This window comes from Arvicanthis niloticus, chromosome 17 (genome assembly GCF_011762505.2).
Source record: "Arvicanthis niloticus isolate mArvNil1 chromosome 17, mArvNil1.pat.X, whole genome shotgun sequence".
Taxonomy (NCBI): Eukaryota; Metazoa; Chordata; class Mammalia; order Rodentia; family Muridae; genus Arvicanthis; species Arvicanthis niloticus.
This window is the reverse complement of record NC_047674.1, coordinates 34990631-35013830: the sequence shown is the minus strand read 5'-3', so window position 1 is coordinate 35013830 and position 23200 is coordinate 34990631. Positions and strand designations below refer to the sequence as shown.

Sequence of the window (23200 nt, the reverse complement as noted above, 5' to 3'; positions counted from 1 at the left end):
CAATATAATAACTTCAAGAATTCCATGAAGTAATGTATTTTGTTGTATGTCAGAAACTATATGAATAATCTTGAAAATGGTAAAAAACATGTCTTGACATTTTAATTTTTCTAAATAATATTTATTACTTAAAAGCAATAAACCATGTCTTTTATCACAAAATCGGGTAAGACTACTATGAGATTATAATTATTATTGCTACTAAAGCTTATCTATGTTTTAATAATTGAGTTATAAATGATTTAAAATATGTGTGTATATAATATGTAATACCATATAATCTATAGAACATATAATACAAACAGGCAAGGTGGCAGCAATTTGCAAATGTGCAGGTTAAGGATAAGTGGGTTTCTATTATCTGTTATCAGTTTATCATCTTTGTACAATTTAAATATTTCAACTCTGTCCCTAAACAAAAGGGGCAGTGAGGAGATGGACTATAAAAGAAATTGGAGAGAGGAAGAGAATCTCTCATGTATCCTCACAGTAGAAATTACTATGAAAATATATCAGCAAATAAGTGAAATTCAGAAAAGATGAACCTGTTTTAAAGGAATTAAGGTAACAAAGTCCTAGGAGCCAGACATGGTGGATCATGAAGCAGGAAGCAGGAGGCATCACTGTGAGCTGGAGCCAGTAGGGACTCCACAAAGAAATTAGGAAAACTAACCCACCTTTGGACCAAGTAGTGCATCTGTGTGAACCAGAGAGCAATGAGGGCTATCAGGAAGGATTGAAAGAGCATTGCTCATTGGAGAAAGAAAAAAAAAAAAAAACAATTCCCACCCTGTTGACACAAAGCCTTTAATGCTTTTGAAATAATCCATGTGTGGATCCTTTATTTTACCATAAATGATCTTAATTGCACAGTTTATTTCACGAATAGTGCTCTGGAGATAACTTTGGAATATTTCACTTTAAAAAGAAACAAAGATATCTAAATTAGAATAACTAAAAATTATACAGAGGAAGTCTTTCATATTTTACACAAAAATAGGATGACAGAAAAATCAACGAGAAAATCAAAGACACAGAATTGAAACTCAGAATATGTGATATATAAATAATAGCATCAAACAAAATTAATGACAGAAGTAAGGAAACAGATTTTCAAACATTAAAAATAAATCCTTCAGTGATAAAATACTAGCATTCTGATTAGTAAAATTAAAAAAATATTATTCAAAATGACTGAAAATTTTTACAACTTGCAACTTTCATTTTTAGTTTCTGGTACAAGATGTAAGAGATTTGTAAGTCCCCAGAGGAAAGCAAAGGTATGAACTGGTAGGGTAGGATGCAAAAATGTTTCAGAGAGAAAATTGCTACAGTGAAGATCTGGAGGCAGACCTGGGAAGTAGTTGGGATGAATGGATAAGGTTTAAAGTCAATGACCACAAGAGACATAAAACTGAATTTTCTCTCTTGCAGAGTGATTGATAGCTACAGCATGTAATTGCTAGCCTGCTTGCATGCTCCAGAATGACAAATCTCCAGGCATTCTGTCAGCATGGTTTCATCAAATTTGGCACACCACATTACTTATGAGATTTAAAAACAATAAAAGTTTATAACAAACTAAGAGTTCTTTAATCACACTCTCCTTTTTTTTCTCCTTTTATTCATTCATTCATTTGTTTACTTACTGTTTCAATAATGACTCCATGTTCCCAACCTGAAACCTCATCACAATTTATGGAGTCTATACTTTAAATTTTCTGTCTTAATATTAATGATTAATATTAAAAAGAAAATGATACTTTGAGTAGGACTACCACGGATACTTCACACCACTATTAGGTTAGTGTTCCTAGATACCTATAATTTTTTTTGTTGTAATGCATTTGTAATTTTGCCTATGTGTGCTATCTGTGTTTGTGTGTGTATGGGTGTGTGTGTGTTATGTGCACATAAGTGCAGGTACCACTGAGGCCAGAAGAGGATGCCAGAGACCCTGGAACTGGTGTTACACCCTGTGTAGATGTTGGGACCTGAACATAGAGTCCTCAGAAGAGCTATCTCTTTGTGGCTCTTACACATGATACTCTGAAAGGGAAGAATTAAATTTAATTCCTTAACTGATCTTTATTAAGTATCAAAATTGTAAATGCACCTTACAATAGGCATTTCTGTGTCATCAATCGACTGAGAGTTTAGTTAACAAGTATTAAATTTTTTCTATATATATTTAATATTTTATAAGTTATATATTATATGTATATGCAAATCTGTTTTTCTGATCTTCTTTCTCTTCCAACTCCTCCCATACCTACCACCTCCTTACCCACCCAACTTTATATTTTTTTCATTCTCTTAAAAACAAAGACACACAAAGTCACAAAAAAGGCAAAAAACTAGTTTTTAAGATTATGTAGAAATTGTAAATATATTCAAATATAATCAAGCATGAAAAATTTCCCAAGCTTATGGAACATAAATTCTTAGAAAATATAAATATATCAGAGCAGACTGATTAATTTAAAATATTGTATTTCTTTATATTTCAGGGGTATGATGATGGCTATGGGGGTGAATATGATGACCAGACCTACGAGGCTTATGATAATAGCTATGTGACCCCAACACAAAGGTAAGGCATTGCCGGTGAATCACATTTCCAGGTGTTATCTCTGCTCTATGTTATAATATGCATGTGAATTATAGTTACACTATGTGAGGGTTTCAAGCAGTGGATTTAATCTCCATTACCTTTCTAAATTATCAAATTGCTTACTAGACCACAAGAGATAAAATATAGTAACTCCATAACTGCAAGAAGGGAAATAATAGTGTATAACCTAAGGAAGAGTGATTATGATAACACTGAACTCATTAGAGAATCTTATACTTAACTAAGCACCACTGTGTATAGAAACTATTATAATGAACTTGTAATTTAATTAACAAAGCAGGCAGCTTGCTTGATGTGACATTTATTTTTTTACAAATCTGTAATTTTTATTTAGAAAAGCAAATCACAAGAAAATGTTAGTAAAAAACTAAAAATAGGCAATTGAAAAAGTATCTCCTGAAATAAAAGATATTCCTCTTTCTCATCGAAATCTGTAAATTGTTGAATATCTCTTTACATTGATCTAGAATTTGTAATGTTGATAGATTGGTACTATTTGAAAGTCAGATTTAGTGAGATATTGCTTATAATTGATAATCTTTACCCTTTTAGAACTCACCTTGTAAGAGGCTCACAAATGTCAGCTATGGTGTAACCAGCTCCATAAATAACATACATGTAGAGAATTCCATCAGCCCCAAGTTTCTTTTTGTAATAATATTTGTTATCATCAAATTGTCCCTTTTCCTTAACACCCTATGAAATCAACAATTTGGTGTGATTGCTATACACTTGCCCTTTCTACAATGTTATATAAAGAAACAACAGCCTTTTTTTTTAAAAAGACATTTTTATTAAGTTATTTTATTTATTTATATTCTAAATGTTGCCCTTTTCCCCGGTTCCCCCTCCCAGAGTTATTCACCCCATCCCCACTCCCCTTTGCCTCTGAGGGTTCTCCTCCACCTACACATCTCCCTTACCCATCCCGCCTCCAACCCCCATCATGCACCAACTCCAACCTCACACCCCACCAGCATCCCCCATCCCTGGAACATCAAGTCTCTACAGGATTAGGCACATCCTCTCCAACTGAAGCCAGACAAGGCAGTCCTGTGCTACATATGTGCCAGGGGCCACCAAACAGCATATATATGCTCTTTGGTTGGTGGCTTAGTCTCTGGGAGCTATGAAAGGTCCACTTTAGTTGATACTGTAGTTTACCTTTTTTCTTGTTTAACTTATTATTACTGAGATTTCTTGTAGCATTCCCATCACTGTGTTTCTGATGCCAACTTATGCTTCTATCTTCTGCCTTCTTTCCTTTTGCTTCTTCTGTTTCTGGTCCGTTTCCATGGCCCCAATAGACCCTCTTACACTCTCAAGGCCTTTTGTTGTTATTTCAGTTTTTACATGTATGAGAAAATAAGTACTGTTTGTTTCTGGCTCTGTCATATTTCACTTGATACCATGCATATGGCAGGATTTCATCCTTTGGAGTAAAACAGACTCTGATGCATAAGTATACACAGAGACTTTTTTTTTTTTTTTACCCATTTTCCTATTTAGGGATACTATTCATATGATGAAACACCATCACTCAAAGCAAGTTTGAGAGGAAGGGGTTTATTTGGCTTACACTTCCACATCACAGTCCCTTACTGAAGAAAGACAGGACAGGAACTCAAGTAAGGCTGGAACATGGAGGCAGGAGCTGGTGTAGACGCCATGGAGTGGATTAAGTAAGCTGCTTACTGGCTTGCTCTCCCAGGCTTGTTCAACACGCTTTGTTCCAAAACCCAGGACCATTGACTTAGGGGTGGTCTCACCCACAATTGACTGGGCTGTCTCCCATCAATCACCAATTTTAAAAAATGGCTTGCTGGCCCATGTAATGGAAGTATTTTTCAGTCAAGGTTCTTCTCTCTTTACAGGTCTTATGTCAAGTTGACATAAAACCATCATGCACACCCATCTTCTGTAGGTGTGCATGTAGGCAGAATCCATCACTTAATGATTATAAATAAAACTCACCCACAGTCAACATGAGCAGGCAGGTATCACTTTCACATGTTGATTTTATTTGCTTTGTAGATGGACTCAGGTGGTAGGGTATGTCTAAAATATGTGGAGGCCGTGCTTTTAGGTGCTGAGGATTCAGTACTCAGTTTTCTGAAATATATTTAATTCCTACCCACTGTGCATATGGATGCCCTTTGCTCTACAACTTTCCTAGGATGTATTGTTTCTGTTTTGGTTTTTGGTTCCTTGGATAATTTTCATTTTCACTGGTACAAAATAGACTTCCTATATAATACTGATTGTCATTTCCCTGATGGCTAAGACTCTGGAGTATTATTTTTCTTGTACTTATAGACCATTTCTGTTTCTTCCTCTTTTTGAAAAGTATTTATTAAAATCATTATACATTTTTACAGTTTTCTTGGATTATTTATATTTTGAACTCTTGATATCATCTGAATATTGGTTATCTATCAAAAGAATAGCTGGCAAACATATTCTTCTATGCTGTAGGTTGTCTTTTTCACTCTTAGGAACATATTCTTATGTAATAATGTTTTTTATTTGACAGAATCTTGTTTGGCATTAAATAATTTTTGTTCTGTTAAGTTTAGAATTGTACTTCTAAACTTACTGCCTGTGCTGAGATCATGCCGTGAATATCTTTACTTTCTTCTGGGAGTATTAGTTTCAAGTCTTACAATAATAATAATAATAATAATAATAATAATAATAATAATAATAACAATAACAATAATAATAATAAGTCTTAGTGATTCTATTGCTATGAAGAGATACCATGACCATGGTAACTCTTAGAAAGAAAAACACACTTAATTGGGGCTGGCTTATAGTTTCAGGGAGATAACCCTTTGTCATCATGGCAGAAAGCAAACAGACATGGTAGTAGAGAAGGAGCTAAGAGTTCTACATCTTGATCCAAAGACAGCATGAGTCTGCCATACTAGGCCTATCTTGAGAAGAGTGAAACCTCAAAGCATACCTCTAAAGTGACATTCTTCCTCTGACAAGGACACACCTACTCCAATGAAGCCACACCTCCTAATTGTGCTACTACCTATGGCCTAAGCATTGATACACATGAGTCTATGGGGGCATTCCTCCTCAAACCACCATATCTTTAAAATATTTTGAGTTGATTTGTAAGCAGGTTAGGAAATACAGATTAGTTTCATGTTTTTCCATAGGTTTCTCTAATTTTCCTAGTATTATTTCTGTAGATAGTGTTTTTTCTTTAGTGTATTACATATTTCCAGTACCCTTGTTGAGACTAGAAATATTAAAAATATGCTGAGGTCTATCTATCTATCTATCTATCTATCTATCTATCTATCTATCTATCCATCTATCTATAGATCCTGTGATCCCTATTTTAAGGGCTTAACAGGGTAACCAAAATATCTGAGCCTACTTCTGTGTCCTAGCCCAAACTCATTTTCATGCCTAAAGTGTACTTCTTTGATCTAGTCTAAGATTTAGATTCCTGCCTGAAATTAGTTCTCTGTTCTAGCCTAGGATTTAGAATCCTGCCTGAAATTACTCCTTTGTTCTAGCCTAATGTAAGATTCCTGCCTGAAGCCTACTTGCCCTTAGCCAATGTCAGATTCCTGCCAAGCAGCCGGTTTCCTTTTCCTTGGCCAATGTCAGATTCCTGGCAAGCAACTGCCAAAGCTCTCCACATCTCCCACTTTTTTATTTCATAAACAAGACTGAGCCTGTCTTAGGTCATTCTGACAAGAATGCCTTCCTTACCTGTCATGGAATATGCATCATCAATTGCAATGTAATTATGTTTTAGGTTTGTAAGGCTCTGTGCAGAATCTTACCTGTCCTTGGCTTGCCAGCCTGTTTAATTAATAACTCTGTCTGGGGGTCTATCTTCAGCTTCAAGTCATGTACTTTGGCTGCCAGCATGTTGATGTTGTTAAAGACAAGTTTTTAATGTAATGGGCAGGAATAAATGTATTCACAGGACAAAAGGGCTAGCATGATCAAGCTATATATGCCATTTCTGAAGCTTGACCAAAATGAAAATACTGACCTCAAGCCATGGACAATTCTACCATCATTATCTGCAGCATCAAAGCTCAACAGAACAACATTTTTTAAATTCATTTTTATCATGTTTACTTCTTGCTTATTCCTCTAAGTCATCCCAGATCTACCCTTATTCCCAAACCTCTCCCAAGTTTATATCTTCTTTTTATTTACTTATTTTTTTTATAATCCAGTGACTCTACAGTGTATGTCCTTATATTCATAGGTGTAAGGTGGGCCAATTCACTGGAATATAATCTGCCTACTAGCAAATATAGTAATTACTCAGTCCTAGAGGTCTATAAGTTTCTCAACCATAGGTTCTTGGCCAGATTTACAATAGTACTCATTATGTGTTGCCTCCTATGCATATGGACTAGAGATAATCAGAAAGTGGTTGTTTGCCCCCTTAACATTCATGCCACTATTGGACTTATGGGCATATGCTGCCTTGCTGCTTATTATTGCTGCTAACATTGTACACATCAGGGTCTGATAACCATTCTCCATGGCAGCCTAAATAGCACCTCTGAGTGCTATAAAAACTGGAGAGCAATGAGAAAGATGCCTGGTTATTACTTTATTTCTTCCCATCTTATGACAAAGTGTGTGTTGTCTTCAGCAACATAGTCACACCACCCAGTTATGATGAGAAATCATAATAAATGGTCCAAATAATAGCCTGAATTGTTTCAGGGAACTTCAAGATACTCTTAACAGTTTGAGGGAAGGTAACCCAAATCCAGTGTTGAACTTCTCTTTTTCATAAAGCACTGACTTAAATTGGGATTGTTTATGCCTATATAAGTTCTTTTACTAATTAAAGTAATGAAAACAGGTATTAAAATTAAGAATGATTATTCTAATCTTATAATTAATAATAATCATAAATTTCTGTTTTGTCAAATATTGTTCACTCATTACTGCTACAAACACTTGCATGAGAATTTATATATAATACAGTCATGCTGGCCTACATAATAATAAGTTCCAAACCAACCAGGGAGACATAGTAAGACAAAGAAAGAAGAGATGAGAAACAGAGATATAGAAACAAAGAGGCAGAGAAACAGGACACTTTTGTTAAAGATATTTTCAACAAAATCGCCTAAATACATCAAGGTAAGAGCTATTATTTCATATAATATTATGGAGATTATAGTTAGTATAATCTCAGTATGTACTAGAGATGAACAGATGAACACTGGAGAATTTATTGCCAAATGTATTAAACAGTTAGCATTACATTCTTTCTATTACAGCATCAATATGAAAAAAAGGTATGCTTAGCAACAGCAATTTAGTTGATCAAGAATGTTATCAGATAGCATCCTTGACCTATGGGAAAGCTACCTATGCCATGCTATAACTGCTTCTGTTGTGTATCCCCAATACATTTTGAACTTGACTTGATTTATAACATTTTTTATTCTGTAAAATTATAAAACTACACCGAACTGCTTCCATGTTGGAACATGAATTTTGGGTTAACCTAAATCTATGTTCCCTGGCCATGCTCAATCAGAATGGCTCAAGAATTAGCAACTCAGTGATAGACTGACAGTGTGGTCTGAAGAAGGTCCCAGAATGCATCCCAACATCACAAAGTCTGTTTAAGTAAGCATTTCTGAAGTGAAAGTGGATACATGACAGTATAGAAAGGACAATACTTAATTTTTAAATGATAATATAATATTTTCTGCTAATGATTTTTCTGATGAGCCATTTGCAATAAAAAGGTGTTGCTAATTAGGTATAAAATGACATTCATTTTCTCAAGAATTAGTTCAGATTTTTTCCTAAGACATGACTCCTTAATTGAACTTTTAGTGTAAGACTTTCTTTAAAATTTATTTTAAGCTTTATTATATGAAAGAAAATGTTACAAATAAAAGACATGAAATTAACCAAATCCAAAGACTGTGAAACTCAGTGGTCTTCCATACTGTCAGAGCAGCTAATCAACATGGAAGGAGTGGAATTTCACAATGGCTTTTATAACTATTGAATATATTTTATGCATTGCCAAAACCAAAAAAAGAGACAGATTTAGAATTAGAAAAAAGTGATATAAGACTTGATATAAGACTCCAACATTTATAAACAATTTGAATATTTATGGTAGGTAATACAAATCATGTTTGTTTTGCTAAAGTCAAAATCAGAAGAAATGCTAACAGTGAATTCTGGAATCTAAATAAAAGATGTATAGTCTGTCAGAAATAAAAGATGAACCTTTGGATGGCTAGTCAGCAGATAAATATAGAGTTGTAATAATAGTGAAACAGAAGCCATGTGCTTGCTACCTTACCAGAACCATTGTATTATCCTACGCATAAATTCCACAGGGGTGTTCACAAGGTAACAGCTGTAAAGGTTCACTGGAGTTCAATAGATGGAACAGCATAATTGGCCCCTTGTTGTTTTATAAGACACCATGAATTCTGAAACTTTTCAAATGGATCAGAAAAGGTTCTGTACCAAACTATGCTCAGGAGACAGCTTAACTGAATGGCATTAATGACTGCTGAGCATAACAGTATAAGGATCTCCAACCATCTTCTCCTCTTGATCTCTGTCTAGGAGAAAAAGTGAATGAATAGATCTCAGAGTTATTATGCAATCTCCAAAGTACAGAAATGCAGCTGCTGTTTCCACGGTAATTTACTTTTGAGAAGCCTTTGGTTTAAATCCAATTATGCTCCAAGTTTAACACCTTTAATTGGACCAAACAATCTTTTATGCCATTTGTCACATTTTTATCTACCCCTTGAGACGTTAGCATTTTCAGAGATCAACCTTCTAAAAAAAATTACACAATTTCAAGAATTTATTTTGCTACCGTTTTTTAATATAAAAAATTTATATCAAAACAAGTAATAAATGTGGAAATATAAGTTTCATTTACTTAGATATAAATGCTCTTGTCGCAAATGAAAATTTAAAAACATCAGGTCTGAAGTTTGATTTACATGTGAAACACTAAGATTTTATAATTTCTTAGTGTAAAAGATTCATTCATTAGAATGCCTATGATGGTCACCGTATACAATGTGTGCACTTCAGGGTGAATGAGATACTTAAGGTGCTTCTAGGGAGGTTTATGTAACTCATGTTAGTATTTTCACTGGCAGACAACCACAAGAAAGAGTTCAGTCCTCTGAGAGGACAGGACTTCAGTGAGTGAGTTGTTCTGCAACTCCAAAATGAAATTAAAGGGAGATAGAAAACCCTATAGGTGAATCTACGAGACAAAAATTGACTGTTTCACTTAGGAGTAGGAAGGAAGAATAAAGAACTGATAGATATTGAAGTACCACTGACATCCCCACAGACTCTTTATAGTTCCCACCATCTTGATACTTTAGGAAGAAAAAGATGGAACAGTCACTAGTCATCCTCCCAATAGAATTGAGACTAGAAAGATTGAGGGCTTTGGGAAGGCTAGTGGAGGAGACCTATCACGACATCCAAAATTTGTAACATACTTACAATAACAAGGAATTGTAATGGTCCATGTCAGCTGTTTGAAGGTCATAACAATGGCATGAAATTTCAACGGAGTCAGTAATGTTGAGGTTCTAAATGACATTTTTTGCATTTTTGAAAATATTCACTTGTTCTTTGAAAGGTACAGTGAACATATGAAATGCAGAGTGAATGGATAATCACATTCTGAGTGATTTAAAAGTCCTTTGAACCTCAGTATTTATAGCAGTAAAGATGGGAGCCGCCACATTCTTGCTCAGAGTCTGCTTACCATTGGCATTTCATCAGAGCTAATGAAGCGGCAGCTCCATGCTTATGTTAGGAGTGTTTATCTCCATCACTGCAGTATGTAACAAAGGCACTGATTTCCAATGGTTCCAACAATAAATTCAAACCTATATGTGTTACATCTATAGCCTTAGACATAAAGACTGATAAATACTGTCTGGACCTTTGAACTAGATAATAAATTTAACACATTTCCAATACACACCTGAACTAGAGAGGACATGCATGTAGTAAGAATGCAGGGCTTTGCTTCAGGCTTTAAAAAACTTCAACTAAGGAATTCTTCTAAACCTGAGAAAAATCAAATTATTTAATTATTTTTTTCAGGTTGTGAGTTTAAGGTGACCATCTCATTCAATGCTAAGTTTATGAAAATCCTTCTAACTAAAGCATAAGAGTGTAAAACTCAGTGTTATTGTAATTATGTTAGGTAGATAAAAGCTTGTCCTGTTCTTTTAAGTGTCACCTCAACTTTAAAATTCAATTCTCTTGACCGGAATCCATGATACTATTAAATTTACAGGATTATTGAATTTGAGATATTTTTCCCACAGCTATTACACAAATCAGTTGTATATTCATGCTAACCTAAATATTTCTACATGAAGAAAATCTATATGTCACATTGCTTGAATAAAACAAAGCTTCTTGATGAACTTGTTTCCTTTTGAATCTTTTTTTTTTAAGATATGAACCATAGAAACACATATAAATATAAAGGAAATAATGAATTTTTCCAATCAGTCACTATGTGTTTTTGATAACCATTTTTCATTTATTTAAACTTAGTTTTCATGATAAATAGACTGCTTGCAAAAATAACCTGTCCACATCACTTTAATAGGACCAGTTAGGAACTATGTTGTCCTTAGTCACATGAAGGATCAGTCTTCCACAGAAACTAGATGTCCCAGTTTTAGTAAAACCTGCTCTCACTTCTATGGAGATAAAGAGATCAGACTGGGTTAATTTAGAAGTAGAAACACACATCAGCAGGAAACTTGAGAGAAATGGGAAAATCACACACACTCAGAACTCTGGAAATTAGTAGTAGTAAATAAGCAGAAACTCTCAAAAACCTAATGTGTTGCAAAAAATGTAGCGTGATAGTCAGATGAAGTGAAACTCTTTATTTAAGTGGTAGGTGAAGAAGCTTAGCATTACCAAAAATAAAATAATCAATAAATAGAAAGAAAGAAAACTATTTAATGTGTAGTGAGATGGCATGTGGAAAGAGTCAGGAATGTTGCTGAATATATGATTGTAAATATAAAATAAAGAGTGGCAAATGCTGTGAATGAACTTCAATCACCCTTTGTTCAAACATAAGATGCTACAGCCATGTGGATGATGAATGAGGGTGGCCAAGGGTTCTAGTCTTTGGTTGGCCTTTCTGAACAAAAGCTGGAATCTGGGCTTTTAACCACTGTGTCTACAAAGCAAACCACTTGATAAGTAGTGACATAAAATAAAAATATAGATTTTGTACATTAGGAATGTTATCAAGATACAGCATGGCTTTCCTCTGTTCCACTGTGTCTGGACCCTCATCTAGGAGGGCACAGAGGCCAATAGTCTCAGTGATGGGACAATGAGGTTGTCTGGAGATTGTCTCTGATTAAATATTTCTTCAGTACCAGAAATGAAACTATTGTGTACAGTGTTCATTGTACGCCTTTTGTGTTGCCCAGGTTTCCTCACAGTGTGGCAGCTCATTGTGCCAGATGGGTATCTCAAACCACAAGCAGAAGCTACATTTTCTTTTGTGATGTAGCCTTATCCCCTTAATTACATGAGAACTACGGTCGATCCAGATTCAACATTAGTGGCAATAGACAGACATCACTGGTAGATTGATGGATTTTTCCATCCATGCCTCAAGGATGGAAAGTATTATAGTAGCCATTTTTTTGAAAACATAGCCTGGTACATCAGTTATTCAATAACAGAATAGTATATTTAGATGCTAGCAATATGTTGAAAGACTTTGTCCAACAATTAAACACTTTGAATTAAAATAAATGTATCTGCACCTTACTTATTATGTCCACTATTTTCTAAATTCTGCTGTACACAAAAAGTGAGTGTAAACATTCTGAAACTGATGTTCTGCTGGGATTTTACTGGTAGGTAAAACTAAGCCAGGTAAAAGACAAAGAATTTGGGGTGTAATTTATTCCTGGAGAACCACATGCACTTCCAGAGTATCCAATTGTAAAGTACTTAGGTCTGAAACAGGTTTTCCTTGAAATGATAGAAAAGGCTCAACACATTATCAAGGACTAAGAAAGCATTCGGCAGAGTTCTAGATTTTCATGAAACCTAAAACCTGCATCTCCAAGCTTATCTGTTATTTGGGGATAAAATTATGAATGAAGAATGAAAAGATTGTAAGAGCCAGAGGTAAATAAAGACTACCACAAACTGTGTCTTCTGGGCATGTTGGAATTGTCCGCATGACCTCACACCAACTATGGCTGCCTGCACAAGACCTGCACAAGTGAAGCCAGCTGATGTTTTAGCATGAGTAGGATGACAGGCTCAGAAACTCAAACCCCCTTCGTGAGAGCTGTTGGACAAAATGGCTGCTGGGTGAGGAAGACTCAGTGTTCCTCAGGGGTCTGGTCCATGGTATATTGTCAATGCTCCCGTGGATGGTCCTACACATCTGCATATAGTGGCAGCACTCTGTGAGTTATAAAGAAGAAAACATAAAGTTAGGAATCAGGGATGCAGAAGGGAAATGAGGGAGAACTTGGAGGGAGAGACTAGATGGTAGACATGATCAAATTGAATTGCATACACATACACATTGCATAAAATTCTCAAAGAATAAAGAAAATTAAATTTAAAAATGTTTTGCTATAAACTTCACGCAATACACTAAAGCACAACATATCCTTTTTTTGTTATGATTTTGAAATCACAAAAGTAAATCTACCATATGATCAACTTTACTACTTCATAGTATATGCCCAGGGGATTCAACATATTTATCTACAGATACTTAGCTATGTTCATATTATAGTTACATTCATTTTGGGTCTATTTCAATAGCTAGGAAATGGAAACAACTGAAATGCCCTTTGGTTGATGAATGGATAAGGAAAATTTGACATGTATATATAATGTAATTTTATTCAACTATAAAAATGAAGTTATGACATATTCCAGGTATAGAGGCAGAAGCAGAAAATATGAGTCTGATTAAGGTCATTCAGAAGCAGAAAGATAAATGCTGCATGTTCTTACTTATTTGGTGACCATAACTCCACATGTTTAGAATAGAAGTTAACAGGATACAGAGGCTGTGGAGGGGAAAATGGGAAAAATGTGTAGGGAGAACTACTGATGGTATATTCTCTTACATTATAAATTATATGTTGCATATATATTAAATATTGTCATGCCACTTGGTTTGACAGTTGCCTCATCACAGAGACACAGATTATCTGTGCTGTCTAGTCTCAAGCACAGGAAATCTCCCTTAAAATTATTTTTTCAGGGAAGTTTAAAAGTTCCCCCAAAACAATATAGGCCATTGCCTTTGCCCTTGGCTGCCTCCCAAGACATGAAGGTAAGACCCTACTGCTGAGGTTGCCACACACCAGACACGTGACAGCACTGAACTGGAACTAAACTGCAAGCCTCCTCTCTGAGGACCACCTCTCATCGTGGCAGAGGTGCTGGTGAAAGCTTCCAAGTGAGAATCACAAGCAAGAGTCCTAACCAATGATAAAGCCCACAAATGTCAGTGGCCAGCATGGCAGAATGTGCCCAAGGGTACAATAGTGGCACTTATATCTTAGAGGTAACTAACAGATTAATTTAATTGGACCTGTGGCCCATTCAGTGAAAGGAAATTCATGTCCATTACTGTAAGCAGAGTCAACCATCTGTGAATGATGTGATCATAGAACCTAGGGAAAGCATTCTCATAGAATACACTGCAACACTTACTGTGCCTCACAGTGACTGTAGCTGCTAATCATATCACATAGACTAGAAGATAATAAATAGATGCTCAAGTGTTATCACTACCAAAAAATTAACACTTAAAATAATATCTATGTAATTCTCAATTAATAGCTATATAATTCTAAGCTGTATGTATACATCATGTATACACAAGATAACTGTATCTATATGTGAATAAAAATATTATGTTATATACAATAAAATATATTTCTCATTTATCAATTTAAAAAATACACAGTCATAGGAATGCAAAAAAATAATAAAAAGGGAAGAAAAAGAAAGATACGTTATGTTAGGACAAATTTATCAGGACTGGGGACATGGCCACACAAGCATGAAGTCCTGAGGCTGGATCTCCAGAACCCATGAAAAGGCCTGGAACTAACCAAAAAATCTCAGTGCTGCCATAAGGAAATAAAGGAGAGAGAAAGAAAAGCCTAGACGCTTAAGGGTCAACTACCCTGACGTATGCCGTGGTAAGCATGGAGGTAGAAGAAAAGAACCAATACTCAAGCTTATCCTCTGAGCTCCACTGAGGGCTGAGGGCCATTGCACTATGTGCAACTACCAATTGTACACATATTACACACATCAAACACATGCATACACACACACACACACACACACACATTACATGCTACCAATCACACATGGTACTTATCAAATACACATCACACACATGCACCATAAATATAAGACATATATCACACACTTATATACAGGTATATTATACACACACACACACACACGCACACACAACCCCTTTATATCCACACATAGACTCAAGGATTAAAACAAGTATAGGCTTTCATCCTATAGTTGTAATACAGCAAGCTAGATGATTTAAGTTTATAATTCTTTTTATTTTAGAAAGTCAAAGTAATGTGCATACAGTGACATCTGTGCCCAAGTTACCTGCTAATAACATTGCATGTCTAGTGAATTATAAATAGGCATAACTAGCTTCTTGTTGCTTTGGCGTGGGATTGGACTGTCTGCCTATTTCTGACAGAGAACTTGTGTGAAGGAGTAATTGGCTGCAGAGTCTGGGGATTTGAAATTAAAAATGAGAAATTCCAGAGTGTTTGAATTTTAAATTTTCCAAACTTACTTCATATAAATAGCTGTGGAATTCAGCTATCCAAAACTCAATAGAATTGAATTTCTGGAGACTGGAGAAGGGAACAAATGAAAGGCTGAGGACCCTGGAGGGGAACCCATCAGCATTTCCAAAGGCATCATACTTTAACAATGCTAATGAGGCCACCATAATGAGGCTTTGCTTTGTGCAAGATGTCTAGAATCAAAAGTAAAGCTCAGACTTGTATCTTCTTGGTTAGTGTAGTTTTCTTTCTTAGGGTATTGTTGCATTTGCATAGTTTTATAAAGTGTGACCTGGACTTCTGCATCAAAGTCACTACAAGTGAAATTTAAATGTATGTATGCCAGCCAAGCACAGCCAGTTGAATCAGAACGTGAATTTTCATCTTAGCATAGTGGTGTACACATTAGGTATTAATACAGTCATTACCACAGAGAAGGTAGAGCTTTGAAAATGAAAGAGTCCTGATGCCTGGAGGTACTCTGTGTGGAAACATGGGAACACTCCTACAGAAAGCATGTGTGACAGGAGATTCATTGATGACCTCTTCGAGAAAAGCTGACTGTTGACCTGGATTCTAGGAGGAGGATGAAAACCTTCATAGATGCAAAGATATAAGATTACCATAGTCAGAAGCCCGTGGTTAGGAAGCAACTATGCCTTCCTGCTTCACTGCAGGATGTACGGGTACCATGTATGTTAAAAGGGGAAGGAGAAGAAAAAGACTGGGCAGGATTAGAACATAGAAGAGAGAGCTATGCTTTATACTAAGGAGTTGCCACTCACAGTCTATAACTCAATAAAGGAAGGTCTGAAAATACAAAACCATGAGTCACTTTAAACATGCAGTGGCAGTGGTGCACAGAAGACACACAATTAGAATTCTGATTCTCCATTTTGCAAGAAATCTATATACTTTTTTATTTTTAAAGTTAGTATCCTTCTGTCATATTTTATACCCCAACTAGTTTCTCCTCCATCCCCTCCCCCCCCAGACTTGCTCTCCCAACTCCCCTCTTTCCCAGATTTACCTCCTCCTCTGCCTCCCCTTAGAAAAGAACAGGCCTCCCAGAGACATCAATCAAGCACAGCATAACAACCTACAATAAGATCAGGCACAAACCATCACATCAAGGTTGCATGAGGCAACCAAGTTGGAAGAAAGAAGCCCACACATAGGCAAAAGAGTTTTAGGGACAGCCTCCACTCCCACTCTTAGGATTTTTACCTGAACACCAAGCTACTCAGCTATAACATTTACACAGGGGACCTATGTTAGACCAGTATAGGCTCCCTGATCTCTGAGAGCCCCCCGTGATTCCTGTTGAGTTTTTCCATGAGCCATGTTTTTGTTGGGTCCCTGATTCCTCTGGTTCTCTGATAGTTCCTGTCCCTCCTCAGCAGAACTGCCAGAGCTCTGCCTAATTTTTGGCTCTAGGACTCTGCATCTGCTCCCATCAGTTTCTGAATAATGCCTCTTTGGACTCTCTGATGATGATTCTGCCAGGCTACGATCAAAGTCTACATACTTCAATGTTTAACAGTGAGCATGTTTCATGAATCTTTTTCTGATGCGAGGCTTGCCTGGCATCTGTCCCATAATGTAGCCTCACATGTTGTCAAAACAGAATCCCTTTTGTAAATGCATGTATTCCCTCCTCAGACTCAGTTATGTATGTATATTTAAGTTCCAAACTATGGTGTGTGGAAATAGCTCTTGAATCAGGAGTAAGTGGTTGGAGAACATTATGCAGCAGAGGGGAGAATACGTTTGTGTTTTGAATGAAGAATAATATGAATCACAGTTATGACAGAGCCAAAGCATCTCACTGTTTGCTGTCTCACAATAACTGTATTTAAATAAATAGGAACCATACCAATGTGTACAGCACTGAAATCCTATTGACACATGCTAAATATGACTCAACAACAACAAAATGTGTGTATGCAGTGTAAGTTGTGACTGTTTCAAGGCAGAGTTCAGTAACTTCTATGTCATTGTACCAAAGACATGTAACAGTTCATTTAACAATGCCATGTGCCATGTGCCATGCGCCCTAATTAATCCATCATTTGATGGTCTTATTTCTGAAAATTATTGCTACGATCTAATAATAATTTTGTGCCACTAAAAGAATATTAATGTTCTCATTATAAACTTACTTCATTATAAATGCACACTTCAGTTATGCAAGAGAGGGTCAAAACAAGCCAAAGATAATAAATTGGGAGGAAATGATACAATAGTGCCTTGTAAGAGGATTTTATTTGTAAAAATGTGTGAGTGGTGTTAGATCCGCAAACAGTGGCTCACAGAAATGTATTTCTCTATTGCTTGCTATGCAGCACTCTGAAAATAGTCATTTTATATAATGGAGATCATCGCCAAGCTGATAATAATTCTACACTGGATGCCTTACATAGATCATCTGTCTTGATCCTTAGTCTGTGAGCAGAACAAATATGTCACTTACCTCATGAATAATCAGCCTATATTTCATCCTATGAACACTGATTACCATCAAGTAAAACTTAGGGAGGCATGTATAGCTATTTAATGTCTCAGAATATTTCAACCTGAAATCCTCCTTGGCACTTCAACTTTTATGAATATTAAAAAAGCCAAGCCATGTGGCTATACTTTCATTGGTGGGAGAATCTCTCATTAACAGCAGTCGAGCACGTGATAAATAGTGGACACTTACCAGAGTTATCACAGGTTATGTCCTTAACACTTGAGGGATATAAAATTATTACCAATAAAAGTGAATACTGGAGTACAAGAGATTAAATGATTTTTCCAAAATGGCATATTCATCAAAACATAAAAGGGACATTTGTGTTGAAATGTTCCTTTATGCCAGTGGTTTAAAAACAATAGGTGATCAATATATTTTTTAAATGTTGACTTCCTATATACAAGTCACTGTTCACTACCCTTGAGACTGAATGTTTTGTCTCTCACAATTCAAGAGGGAAATTTACTCTCATATTCTCAACACAAATGAGACCAAAAACCCCCAACTAGTTTTGTTTCTTAATGTGTACAGCCCTATCTTATGTGATGTAGTGTGTTCTATTGATGCTAAGGTTACATCTAGACTTTGACATCACACAGAGACAGAGTCTTAAACATCTGCCCCATCTCTTGCCCTAGATGGAACATGGATTGTAGGGCCGTGAAATGAAGGGGTCTTGGTTTTGGTGGAAGCACTGGCTGGAAATAGCCCGAATACCCAACAGGTGTCCATTACCTGGAAGGGACAGGCATTGCTTTCACCTCGCTCCCAGAATCCAGGCTCCTAACAGGTGGAGTGGAAATTCATTGACCTACACTGTTCAGTTACATTCAGGGCAATGCAGCCCCACCCAAAGGGCACAGGTAGAGGGTGTGACTACAGTCCTCAGGCCCTAGAGAGATTTACATACTAATGAGATACCTGAAGGCCAGAGGGCATATCCAGTTAAGCATTCTTCCCCAACCTCTCCTCCTTTATCCCTCCCTATTTAACTCAGGTTTGCCCTGAGTTTCAAGGGGGTGCACCCAGAATGATCTACATTCACCATGAACAATAAACTCTTGGAAACCCACAGACTCCCTGTGTCTATTGTGACCTGCCATCTTGTGGCCTGCGTGGAGGATTTGCCTGCGACCCAGCTGCTGGTCCACTGCCGCTTTTTCCCATATTTGATGGCTAGTCTACCTATCATCTCCCTGCATACGTTGGGACAGTAGTAGAAGCAATACCTCCTCTTGTGTAAGTTTTGGCTAATATCACCCTTAAGGCTCCCTTGTTCCTTCTGACCTGGGCAATGCCTACTAACTCCGAAGGTTATAGTGTTCAGTGAGTAAAAAAATATAGACAGAATACTTCACACTTGTTTACTTGGTTTTCCGGTCTACCATAATTCCCATCAGGATATTTTCATTCTCTCTTATTATGATATTTATACAAAATAGACAAAATATCTATACACATAGTTGCCAGGCTTTTATGATGCTATGATTGTGACTCTGTGGTCATTATGTCATTACTTTGAGTAGCTGGGGGCCATGGAATTGAAAGAATACTTTAGGAGATGAGTGCTCAGAGACACAGATGGCTTCGGAAGGAAGATACAGGGAGTAGACACATAAGACCATTGCTTAAAACTTGGTAGCAAATAGGTCTCGATATAGTAAAAAAGTTTTGCACAATTTGATGCTGTATTAAAAAATTCATTTTTACTGAAAAATTCATTCAATAATGGAAATAACAGAAGATTCCCCAGATTAAGAATACCCATCAGAATCAGGAGGTAACACAAGAATGATAAGGTGTTTGTTAGAGTCTCCCTGCCAGTGATGGTTCATCAATGTTCAGAATGCTACTGAAATATATACATAGAGCTATGTGATTTACTCATTGATCTTCACAGATTTGTAGAGAGAGATTTCTCACATAGCTGATGGAATTTAACAGAAGGCCTTGAACATCATATACATAAACATGCAAATAAAATATCCAGTTGGTAATTTGGGGATGGGTGCTAGAATGAAAATGCACCTGTGTTTGACATTTTTGCTTCATGACTTCTGTTGAGACAAAAAAGCAAGAGTGAAGAGTGAATGTAGGAAAATAGCTGAGAATGATTTCTTAAATGCTAAGTGTAGTTGCATCACTATTGTATAGCTTCAGATGTACTGTTCACATTATTGCATTATTTTTAACATATTAATTTGCCTAAAAATAGCAATCACTTTTCTCTTCATATGTACCACAACACCATGCTGGATTTCTTAAATATATAAAAGAAAAATGAAATAAAAAATTTAAAGTGACCTTAATCATAATAAAATACAGTGTTTATACTTTTATTTGTTATTTCTGTAAACTGCTCTATCATTAAGTCTCTTTCATTTATTTTGTTGTTGAAGAAGTTAAAGAGGACCAATGAATTCTGTATAGACACAGTCTGATTATTTATTTCTCAATTCCATATCATTCTACATCATATTTTATAAAATATAAGGAAAAAGGTTTCTCAGCACTGTTATAATTACAGAAGTGCTAATTAAAATTAGGACATTATTACTGATTGAGAACTTAGTTATTATTGTGGTCATACTGGATTTTTCTATGAGCTGGCACATATATATATAACCTGATTTTTCTAATGATTTACTCAAACAATACCTAGTTATTAACATTTTATATTAAAATGCCCTTAATATTAGCAAATAATTGAAAAATAAATGGGAAATAATTGGAGTATAAGAGATAGGATCCTTAGCAGAATAATTTGTTACAAGTTTTAGCTAAAATCATTTACATCAAAAAGAAATAAGTAACTTGGGACTTGTTGTTCTCTGTGTGTGTGTGTGTGTGTGTGTGTGTGTGTGTGTGTGTGTGTGTGTGTGTGTTTGTGTGTGTATACACTACTGCTCCATTGCTCTCAATATTAGCAAATGCCTTTTCAATATCCCATCTCTTCCAGAAAAAAAAAAAATGCTTCAGTATTCCTGATACTGAAATACAATGATTTTTCTCCTCCTTAGCTTCTTTTAATCTACCACTTATTCATCCATTCAACAAATATTAGCTGAATGCCTGTTAACCACCAGGGTGTTCTTTTGTCATCAGCTTTGTTAAGTGAGGTAAGGGTTAAAATTGCATAGTGGAGAGTCCCCCAGTTGAACCGAGGCACTGAGAAAAGCTTGCCCGTTTGCTACATAGTAACAGGAGATTGTGGGTGCAAGCGAGTTTACCTTTCTACACAAGGACTCAGATTGTTGGGAGACTATTGCTAATATGACCTGTCCAATGTGGGATGAGTCACTGAGATTTCCAGCCAACATCAGGAGAGGCCAACAGAAATAGAAGAAAAAGGATTTATTTTCACATAAATTGTAATAAATTTGGAGTATCACTCTGCATGTCATAGAAGGCGCCAGGGAACGTTGAACCAGGCAGTGTCTTAGGAAGGAAAATACTGCCTGTTTCAGAAGAGATAACAAGAAGTATTCTATTATTAGGTCCTCTCTCTAGTCATCAAATGTGAGTGACTTTTCTTCTTTCGGTTGTAAAAAAAATACCTACATTTTCTACAACATAGAATACCTCAGCTTCTAATTACTGGAACTAGGTCAAAACACAGGATCTCTGAAATGTACACATCTCCATGTTCTGTTAGGTGTTGATGCGATTGATAAGGTCTGGTACCTTGTAGAATGGTCAGCACATGATTCTTCCTACCTCTCCCCAGACAAAACACCCAGTATAAAGAGGTCAGAGAGGAACATACTTACTGTTCTAAAAGCTATGATTGTGAAAAAAGGAGACAGAGATGAGTCGGTGGCCATAACAGTTATGAAATTCAGCCAAGTGGAGATATGAGAGTGGTGAAATACATTTTAGATTAGTGCATCTTACCATTTTGATTTCCTTTTCTGGGAGTCATGGCAGCTTTCCAGGATGGTTGCCCTGTATCCTCCCAGGAAATGGATGTATCCATGTGCAGGTCTGAATACATCACTATTTGTCCTTTTTGGAGACTTTGCAGTTTGTATATTTTCCTTCCTACTGGGGCACAATCAGAGATGCAAGGATTGTTCTGGAGATCATCAGTGTTGGGGAACCTAATGAATATGTGTGAAGACATCTTAAAGCAATATTAACTATGCCTTGCTGTTGAAATATAAAAAATGCAACTTCTCAATAAGGTCTACATTTCCAAACCTTCTATCAATTTAAATTCTAGAACTAGCACAAACCAGATAGAGTCATCCTCTTTCTGCCAACTGTTCTTCACCCTCCTTCCTTCTTTTTTTTCCAAACAATATTTAAAAGGTTCATTTTTCTTAAACTGCAATGTAAGCAGAGGTGTAGAGCAAAGTTTCTTCTTGTAATAAGTCTGAGCTGAGGGGCTGCCCATGGCACAGGCTGTTGTATGCCAGGCATTGTCTTCATTCATGGAGCCAGTGTTTGATCACTACTAAGAAGGCTAAGGAGCACAAATCCAAGAAAAGGAGTTTGTTCTTAAATTTGAAATGACCTTGGTTTCCACACTGCATCTGCACACATCTTGGCTTCTTCATTTTGTCACAAAAGTACATATACCTGGAAGGATATCTGGACATGCTCACTGCTTAGGAACCCTTTGTCAAATTAAAGTTCTTCCTATGGAAATAATACTGAGTAAACAAAAGGCTAGGCCCTACTAAGTCCATTATGACAGTTAGCCATCATTTTCTATGGCTTTCCATTATGCTTCTTATAATCTAAAAGAGACAATTCCCTCTTGGTGTGATTATGTCTTTCATGAGAAACAATAACTGTGGCTTCTTTGGAGTAGTCTTTCTCCCAGATGCTACTCCTTGACTTCCATTGGCTTCATCTTAATGACAACCCAATGATATAATACAGTAATGGTACCAGATAGTGCTCAGCAATACTGTCCCAAGACAGTATACTCCTGGAAATAGAATTGGGTTATTCAAAGGCAAGCTCTTACCAGTTTATGCATCCTCCCCTTCCAGTGTTGATCATTAAATCAATTATTTATATCCTCCATATTGCGACTCTCAGAAACTTAACACAATATCTCTCAAAAATTTGTGGAATCTATATGAGGACCTTGAATTGGTTTATATAATTTCTTTTGTTTTTAATGTTTATTTTTATTTTTATTATGACTATATATGTAGG

At 36.1% G+C, this 23200-nt stretch overlaps 1 protein-coding gene across 4 annotated transcripts in view; it reads left to right on the top strand.

The window, feature by feature from the left end:
- Khdrbs2 (KH RNA binding domain containing, signal transduction associated 2) overlaps positions 1 to 23200 on the top strand; it is a 496703-nt gene that overhangs the window by 422356 nt on the left and 51147 nt on the right. For all 4 annotated transcript variants that reach the window (XM_076915127.1, XM_034522053.2, XM_076915128.1 and 1 more), the window contains one exon: positions 2511 to 2593. In XM_076915127.1, the coding sequence (XP_076771242.1) occupies positions 2511 to 2593 (83 nt within the window). The remainder of the gene's footprint in view (positions 1 to 2510; positions 2594 to 23200) is intronic.